Source organism: Blastocystis sp. subtype 4 (genome assembly GCF_000743755.1).
Source record: "Blastocystis sp. subtype 4 strain WR1 chromosome Unknown seqid_0572, whole genome shotgun sequence".
Classification (NCBI taxonomy): Eukaryota; class Bigyra; order Opalinata; family Blastocystidae; genus Blastocystis; species Blastocystis sp. subtype 4.
This window is the reverse complement of record NW_014568975.1, coordinates 1-9135: the sequence shown is the minus strand read 5'-3', so window position 1 is coordinate 9135 and position 9135 is coordinate 1. Positions and strand designations below refer to the sequence as shown.

General features: G+C 41.7%; 4 protein-coding genes across 4 annotated transcripts; 2 read left to right on the top strand and 2 right to left on the bottom strand.

The window, feature by feature from the left end:
* Positions 1-112: 112 nt before the first annotated feature.
* Positions 113-2037, bottom strand: JH06_5142 (hypothetical protein; the record flags this gene model as incomplete). Its single annotated transcript, XM_014669426.1, has 13 exons — positions 113-292; positions 324-456; positions 567-664; positions 693-745; positions 774-842; positions 874-985; positions 1014-1169; positions 1200-1293; positions 1330-1435; positions 1465-1675; positions 1709-1811; positions 1842-1891; positions 1924-2037. The coding sequence occupies 13 exons, from the start codon at positions 2035-2037 to the stop codon at positions 113-115; spliced, it is 1479 nt and encodes a 492-aa protein (XP_014524912.1).
* A 571-nt stretch (positions 2038-2608) lies between these two features.
* JH06_5141 (hypothetical protein) lies at positions 2609-3044 on the top strand (the record flags this gene model as incomplete). Its single annotated transcript, XM_014669425.1, has 4 exons — positions 2609-2749; positions 2779-2850; positions 2880-2938; positions 2969-3044. 4 exons carry the CDS (start codon positions 2609-2611, stop codon positions 3042-3044), a joined length of 348 nt encoding a protein of 115 aa, XP_014524911.1.
* Positions 3045-3398: 354 nt separating this feature from the next.
* On the top strand, positions 3399-5951 carry JH06_5403 (acetyl synthetase subunit alpha; the record flags this gene model as incomplete). Its single annotated transcript, XM_014669424.1, has 3 exons — positions 3399-3814; positions 3840-4062; positions 4107-5951. 3 exons carry the CDS (start codon positions 3399-3401, stop codon positions 5949-5951), a joined length of 2484 nt encoding a protein of 827 aa, XP_014524910.1.
* A 57-nt stretch (positions 5952-6008) lies between these two features.
* JH06_5238 (hypothetical protein) lies at positions 6009-6759 on the bottom strand (the record flags this gene model as incomplete). The annotated part of the gene is made up of 2 exons (XM_014669423.1): positions 6009-6662; positions 6745-6759. The coding sequence occupies 2 exons, from the start codon at positions 6757-6759 to the stop codon at positions 6009-6011; spliced, it is 669 nt and encodes a 222-aa protein (XP_014524909.1).
* Between the last annotated feature and the right edge of the window lie 2376 nt (positions 6760-9135).

Genomic DNA, 9135 nt, shown 5'->3' with positions numbered 1-9135 from the left:
CTCTAACACGATGTCTTCTAATCCTTCAAGTGGCTTGTTCATGTCTTGCAGTAGTGATTCGTTATCAGTTAGGAAGTTTGTTTTAGTATGTGTTTGTTACAAAGATTCAAGATTACAGTTCCTTCTTCATTGAAGGAATTGAGAAGCTCTCTTTAATGATTGGTTCAGGAATCTCTTTCTTCTCATCTCCGATTTGTTTCTCTGTAGCAACCACTTCATTATCCACTGTTGTGATATTCACGAAATTGATTCCATGTCGACATAAGGAAAGTAACCATGCAGACGATAAGAACTATCATCACACTCCTATTCAAATTGCCTACCTTAAAGATACACAGAAGGAACAACAGAGCAATGACAAATAGGATGAACACAGGAAGAGAGAGTTGCTGATACAATGGCTTGCACACAAACTTTAGAAGACTTGATAGAATCAAAGAAGAGGTCGCAATTACACTAACTCCTAGTCTCTCTGATACAACATGTGTTGGGTCAACATTAAGAACACACACAAACAAATGAAGAATCAGGATATGTCCAAATCATAGTTATTTTGAACAGTCAACAAATAGTCTCGTTTTAGTAAAGCACGATAATTGTTATAGATCTCAGGAGGCCATCGGTTCTGTTTAAGAAGTATCATATGCTTGAGAATCACCACGATCTAATTCATATCTCAGAATAAGATATACCTCATCAATGAGAAACAGAGCTGCAACCTGTTCCCAGTACAATCGAGACAAATCTATGTTCAACGAGAATGAGAAGGATACCATTCGATTGATAGAGCATCCATGCCGTCAGAATAACATTTACAAAGAATGTAAATCGTTCTTCAATATCTAGAGAGAGAAAGAGAAAGAATAATGATACCTCGACAACTATGATCAAACAGATTGATCTCATCACATTTCTTATAAATGGTCTTTTTCAAATATTTAAATTTACGTGAGACTGTATAGATAATATAGGTTTGAGGATTCATCTGAATAAGAGAAGAATAACGTCAATACGTTTAAAGCAACATTGAATGTCATAAATGAGAGAAATTTTGTAACAGCCAAAACAGAGACAAATATCAAAGACAGAAATGTATCTTGAACAAATCGAAGAGTTGATTTGAAGGATGGCTTGCAATGCATAGAGTAGAATAATGCATCACTAACATTCTAAAGATGATGATGAACATGAATGTTAACATGTTCAATGGAGGTGAAAAGACTGTCAAACGTCCCTAGAATATTCATAATCAGATAAATCTTAAATCCACTGATGCTACGAATGTAGTGATAACTGGATATGATAGAGAGAATTCAATGTGACATGTACGAAGTGTTCAACATAGAGATAATGAAACAACCCCAACAAACGAGGATAAGCCGGATAAAGTCAAAAACCAAACTTCGACGCCCTCGGTTGGTTCTTGACTTATCGACTAATGTGATATGGAACAATGAAAGGTACCATGGAAAATGGACTCAAAAACAGAAGCAATGAGAATAAAAAAGCGTAAAATGAGATTACTGAACATGTACAAGATCACATCAAAACACAATAGGGTAGCAAAACTCATGTAACACTCTTGATAGAATGGAGTACGGAAAAAGTTGGTAATCAAACGATGGTTTGCCTTCTGGATGGACTCACCAGTTCTCCTTTTCCATTGGATCTGGCTCTAATCACATTACAATGATGGAGTAGTTCTTACAAGGAAGAATTCGCGCGTATTAATTGTGTCTGCTTCTATCACTGGACTTTTGGCTTTGATGTCTTCTTCTTTTGAATCATCGAAAGCAGTAACCAATTCATCGCTATTTATGAGCAAAAGGAGATGACAATACAAGGATTTATACTTTGCTTTCGTTCTTGTTTTTTCTTTCTTTTTCTGGGACTAGTAGTTGATACTAAAGGTTTACATCGCACCTCTGACTCTGTCTCTACTGAACTCCTCCGAAGTGCTGCTACTTGTGTTTCAAGGAACGCAACTTTTGCTTGCAACAATTTAATATCCGATTCCTCTTGACCCAGAGATTCCATAGAAAACAATGACAATAATTACAGGAAACCCAGAAAACAAACAGATTTTGTGTGATCTTTGTTATTGTAATATCTCTCTATTGAACTCAGTTCAGATCGAGAAGATTTTAGAGACTGTTTTTGTTTACAGCATTGCACCTTCTTTCTAATTGACACCCAGAAATGCTTCACTTTTATCTTGTTTGTTGTAGGAGACATATCGAATGTTATAAGAATAGCTCTGCTAATAGCTTTGGTTCTGGGTCAAGAAGGTGATGATAGTTGAAAAGAACTGATGTATAGCTGATCAGTTCAACAGATTCGAAAAGAGGATAGAGGAGCTACAAACAGAGAATGGAAAATTGAAGCAGTTGTACAGTAGTTGCGTGAATTCTATTGTTGTTGTTGATGTCCTAGACTCAGCAAGTAAATATTATTCAGCGGAAACACGTAAAAGATGTGCAACAATTGGAAGCAGCAGAAAAAAACATCCAACAACTGCAGAACGACCAGTTAAGTTGTCATGCTAATCAGATGCAATTAGAGTCTGAGGTTGCCAAACTAAAGTAATCTATAAAATGGAGTTTTAAACATGAGAACGCAATTGGCAATATATGAGAATCGGATATCTTCTTTGGAAGCACAGCTCTCTGAATCCTCATCGAATATTCAAGAAACGAAAAGTGAACACGATCTCTTTAGTGACTCGATTATTGGAGAGTATGAACGCCAAGTAAGAGTTTTGGATTGATCATGAACTAGAAACAACTAATGACGGAAGAAGCCGAAGAAGCGAATAATGGTCCAAAAGACATTTCTTTGTTCTGCTCTTCGGTATGATTGGACTTGTCTGTGAATGATAGAACCCTCAAGTGCGTATCGTTGATTTAGATAAAAATTTGATTGGAAAGAATATCTGCTTGTGAGAATGGTAAAGTGGAATTAGGAGTAGACAACTGCAAATTGGTTCTCCTGAGCTGCAAACACGGCTACTACTCTACTGTGATGGTTCGGTCAATATGGATTAATCGTTGTTTGTTTGCTTCCACAAACTTTGTTCTGTTGTTTTGAGAATATCTATTTCAATTGGGCGAACGAATTTTGGCAAGCAATTGATTGCTTGCTTAGAAATCACGGGAATTGGGGTAGTTTAACGGAGATGCGAAAAGAAGCTTCGATGTGCATACGCCCAGATTCTAGGTATTAATTAGTTATTCTCTTTAATAATGTCTTCCTCAATGGTCTGGGATAGCACAGGTTCTGATGTAAATGGTGCCTTTGCTCCTGAAGTGTGTAATCAGTTGGATGCCATCTTTAAGCCTAATAATGTTGCTCTGATTGGTGCTTCGGAGCGTGAAGGAAGTGTCAGTAAGACAATTCTCATGAATTTGATTGTTACACCTTTCGGAGGAGGTGTGTATCCTGTGAACCCTACTCGTAGCAAGGTGTGTGGTATCAAGGCTTACAAGAGCATTAAGGATGTTCCTGAGCAATGTGATCTGGCTGTAATCTGCATTCCCGCCAAGCGTGTCCTTGGTGCTGTGACTGAATGTGGAGAGGCTGGTGTCCGTGGTCTCATCATCATTTCTGCTGGTTTCAAGGAAGTAGGTAAGGAAGGAGCTGCTTTGGAGGAAGCTTGTCTTGCTGAGGCTCGCAAGTACAATATGCGTGTAATTGGACCTAACTGTCTGGGAGCTATGGTTCCTACGAATGGACTGAATGCTTCGTTCGCTAGTACGATGGCTCTGAAGGGAGAAGTGGCTTTCATCTCTCAAAGTGGTGCTTTGATGTGCGCTATGTTGGACTGGTCGTTGAAGAAGGAGGGACTCGGTTTGTTTCAGTGCCTTCGTATCGATTGGTTCAATGGCTGACGTGAACTGGGGTGATTTGATCTATTACTTTGGTAATGATCCTAAGACTAAGGCTATTCTGATTTACATGGAAAGTATTGGTAATGCTCGTTCCTTCATTTCGGCTGCTCGTGAAGTCGCTCTTCGTAAGCCCATTATTGTGATCAAGCCTGGTCGTACAGCTGCTGCTGCACTGGTTCATTGACAGGTTCAGATGATGTGTTGACTGCTGCATTCAAGACTGCTGGAGTGGTGCGTGTGGACACCATTGAGCAGCTGTTTGATATTGCTGCTGTGCTGGACAAGCAGCCTCTGGCAGCTGGTCCTCGTATGACGGTAATCACGAATGCTGGAGGTCCTGGAGTGATTACGACTGATGAGATTGTGACTGGTGGTGGTCAACTGGCTAAGATCTCTCCTGAGGCAATGGAGGCTTACAACAGTTTCCTGCCTGGTGCCTGGTCACACAACAATCCTGTGGATGTGTTGGGAGATGCTCCTCCAGAGATGTATGCTAAGGCTCTGAAGGTGGCTGGTGACGATAAGGAGAGTGATGGAATGCTGGTCATTCTGACTCCTCAGTCAGTGACCAAGCCCACAGAGACAGCTGTGGAATTGGCCAAGTATGCTCATATCGAGGGTAAGCCTGTCTTTGCCTCATGGATGGGTGGTCGAGATCTGGAGAAGGGTCGTCAGATCCTGCGTGAAGCTGGTATTCCTGTGTTTGGTTCACCTGATGTGGCTGCAAAGATTTTCAACTATTGTTGGGAGTACTCAAGCAATCTGAATCAGATGTACGAAGAGCCCAGAACTCCTCTTCATGCTGCTGATACTCAGGGAGCCAGCAAGATCATCGAGAAGGCTCTGAGCGAAGGTCGTAATCTGTTGACAGAGAATGAGTCAAAACAACTGTTGGCCAGTTATGGTATCCCTGTAGTCCAGACTGTGGTGTGTGAAACTGTGGAGAAGGCTCAGGAAGTGGCTGAGGGTATGAAGTATCCTGTGGTAGTGAAACTGAACTCAGAGACGATCACTCACAAGTCGGATGTTGGAGGTGTTCAGTTGAACATCAAGGATAAGGAAGGTGTGGCAACTGCTTGGAACACGATTCGAAACAATCTGGAGAAGTTGGGCAAGTTGGATGGTTTCCAGGGTGTGACAGTCCAGCGTCAATTGAATCTGAGTGATGGTTATGAACTGATCTTTGGTTCAAATCTGGATAGTCAGGTTGGACCTGTGATTGTGTTTGGTACTGGAGGTACATTGGTGGAGGTGTATAAGGATTCAAGCATGGCTCTGCCTCCTCTGAATACTGCTTCAGCTCGTCATTGTATGGAGAAGACTAAGATCTACAAGGCATTGAAGGGTGTGAGAGGAAAGAAGCCTTGTGATCTGGAGCTGTTGGATCAGGTGTTTGTTCGTTTCTCTGAACTGATTGCAGATCAGCCATGGATCAAGGAATTGGATATCAATCCTATGTTGGCTACTCCCACAGATATCATTGCTCTGGATGCTCGTGTTGTGTTGCATGCTCCTGGTACTCCTGTGGAGAAGCTGTCAAGACCTTCAATTCGTGGATATCCTCATCAGTATGTGAGCTCTTTCACCACCTCTCAGGGTGTGGTATGTGATGTGCGTCCGATTCGTCCTGATGATGAGACTGCAATGAAGAGTTTCGAGGAATCTCTGAGTGAAGAGTCTGTGAAGGCTTACATGGGAGAGTCGGTATGTCTGGAGACTCGTAAGTGCCACAAGCGTCTGGCTGCCATCTGTCATCCTGACTTTGATCGTCAAGTGCCTCTGATTGCTTTGGTGGATGGAAAGATTGTGGGTACTGCTCGTATGAGCAAATTGCCTCTGACCAAGAATGCTCGTATTCTGGTGGAAGTGGCTGATAGTTATCAGAAGCAAGGATTAGGAAAGTATTTGATGGAGCAGTGTATTACGATTGCCAAGACTGAAGGTGTGGAGAAGCTGACTATGAAGTTCTTCCAGGAGAATGCTGGTATGACCAAGTTGGCTACTGCTTTCGGATTTGAGATGGTGGAACAGAAGGGAGTGATGTGTGCTACCAAGGTATTCTAAGTTCATTGTTTGTTAGAGAATGACTGTTGAGTTGATGATTCATGACAACAAACATTATTACACACGTTCTTTACGACTGTTTCTTGAATGACGAGGTCTATACTCCTCTTCCTCTTCGTCATCTTCATATCGTGGTTGTTTCTTAGGAGAACGACGAGGTTTATAGTCCTCTTCCTCATCAGATACATTTGTAGGCGAGTATTGACTGTCATAATGAGTTCCAACATTGCCTGCTGGAATGTAGTTCTCGTTAGAATGCTTGAGTCCTCCCTTTGGTGTAGGCTTAGCACGTACCTTGAGGTAGACAAACACAAATCCACCAAAGAGGATAATGAACAGAATCAGAATCACCAACAGGACTACAACCACAGCATTCATCGAGCTGTACTTGCTCACCTTATATGTTGAAGTACTTACACTTGCCTTCACACCAGCCAAATTACCTCCCAGTTTGTTCAACTCACTCTCATATGTCTTTCTTGTGTTCACATAATCCTCCAGAGTCGTCTTGATCGATTCCACACTCTCAGATCCCACTTCAATACGATACACTCCAGCAACACCCACAGCCAGAGTCACTTCAGCACTTCCCATTGACTGCAGAATCACTTGATTTGATGCCACACCACTACTCTGCAGACCCTCAGCTAGAGTCTTTCTCATCATCTCCTGCTCATAAGCACCAGCAGAGGCTGAAGTGATTCCAGAATACTATACAATCACCTATCTCTCAAATACCTTACCCGAATTGCACACGAATCAATGGCACTTAAAGTCTCCGTAGTCTCTTTACAAATATCATCTGCATAATCCTGGAGCCATCACAAAAACAATTCTTCAGTTATATAACCTTTGTATTCTTCGATTCTCGATGATACACATCGTTGATATCTATTCAATTCACAACATTTATACCACAGTTCAATGCATTTTTAAATACATTTGCACTGTACATAGGTGATAAACCGAAAACCGATAAAAGACTATATTATTATATACCCCCAAATATGCTTAGGAAATAACAAAAGAAATGGGTACATTCTTATTTTAACCATTTTTCGACATGCGTCATTCTAAACACACGGTTCACATTTTTATACAATGAAGTACACTATTCTGCTTTTGGGTTTGTTCTGTTTATCGTTACTCATACCTAGTTGTCGCCCTTGTTTCGGCTTCTGGCTGCTACAAGAAGAACCCTGATGTCAAGCCCTACGTCAAGACACCCCAGCCTTGGGAGTACATGACGAATGAGGAGCTTCCCAAGTCTTATGATCCTCGTGACATCAATGGAGTGAGCTACGTGTCTGTTACCAAGAACCAGCATATTCCTCAGTACTGCGGATCCTGCTGGGCTTTCTCTGCTGCTTCTGCTATTTCTGATCGTCTGCGTTTGATGACCAAGGGTGCCTGGCCTACCCAGGAGCTTTCTCCTCAGGTGATTGTCAATTGCGCTGATACTGCTTCTGGTTGCCATGGAGGTGACATGTTGTCAGCCTACAGAATGATGAAGGAGATGGGAGTGCCTGAAGAAGGATGTATGCGTTACACTGCTACTGATAACGAGTGTACTGACTTCAACATCTGCCGTGATTGTGGTCATGATACTCCTTGTCATGCTGTGCAGAACTTCACCAAGTACTATGTTGAGGAGTACGGTTATGTCACTGGAGAGGAGAAGATGATGAAGGAGATCTATGCTCGTGGTCCCATTACTTGCGCTATTGCTGTTCCTGATGACTTCCTTGCTTACAAGGAGGGAGTGTACAGAGATAAGACTGGAGTGACTACTTTGGAGCATGCCATTTCTGTGGTTGGTTGGGGTGAGACTGAGGATGGAGAGAAGTACTGGATTGGTCGTAACAGTTGGGGTACTTATTGGGGAGAGAAGGGTTGGTTCAAGATTGCTCGTGGTATAAACAATCTTGGTATTGAAAGCGAGTGTACTTGGGCTGTTCCTCAAGTTCCTCAGAAGATGATGCGCAATGATAAGATGCGTTCTGCTTCGAATCGTGCTCGTTACTTCCCTCATTCTTGTGCCATTCGTAATGATTGGAACAAGATTAAGCCTGTGATCACTGAGCCTCTGCCTCACACTTATCTGAAGAGTGAGGAGATTCCTAAGTCCTATGATATTCGTAACATTGATGGACATAACTATGCTACTTGGAATAAGAACCAGCACATTCCTGTGTATTGTGGTTCTTGTTGGGCTCAGGGTTCCACTTCTGCTATCATGGATCGTATGAATCTCATGAGAAAGGGCAAGTGGCCTACTGTGGAGTTATCTGTTCAGGAAGTGATCAACTGTGGTAACAGTGGAAGCTGTTATGGTGGTTGGGACTCAGGTGTGTACAGTTATGCTCATAACGAGGGTATTCCTGATCAGACCTGTGCTGTTTATGAAGCTGTGAATAAGGAGTGTACTGATATCAATCGTTGCAGAGATTGTCAGCCTGGTGAGCCTTGTGTTGCTGTGAAGGATTACAAGCGTTATAAGGTTGGTGACTTTGGTGATGTGAGTGGCAAGGATAATATGAAGGCTGAGATCTTTGCTCGTGGTCCTGTTTCTTGCTATGTCAGTGTAAGTCAAGAGTTCCTTGATTACACGGGTGGTATTTTCGTGGAGCACGATCATAAGATGCTTGGAGGTCATATTATTGAAGTTGCTGGATGGGGTGTTTCTGAGGATGGTCAGGAGTATTGGATTGGTCGTAACAGTTGGGGTGAGTACTGGGGAGAGAATGGCTGGTTCAGAATCCAGACTGACAAGGATAATCTCGATATTGAAAGCGGTTGCACATGGGGTGTTCCCATTATTGATTTCTAAGTAACCAAGTTTGTTTGTTAGAAATGTAAAGCTTTTTAATGGACGTATATGATTGAATAATAATAGGAACTAGGAATACTGAATAGAATCACGGGAATGATTGAATCAATCTCATTCTCATCTTCTACAAATCTAAACTAAATAGAATCAGATTGTTGATGTAGATTGAGATAGATTGTAATGAATATGAATAGAATGAAGTATGAAAGAAAGAATTGGATGAGATAGAAGAATAGAATGAATCCTCATGTGAACCAACTCATCATCATCATTTGTCTTGTTCTGAATGGAATGAAACTCGATTATCGATAGATTTGAAGAATTGGTGGTTTGTTAATCAATTCATTACACTTT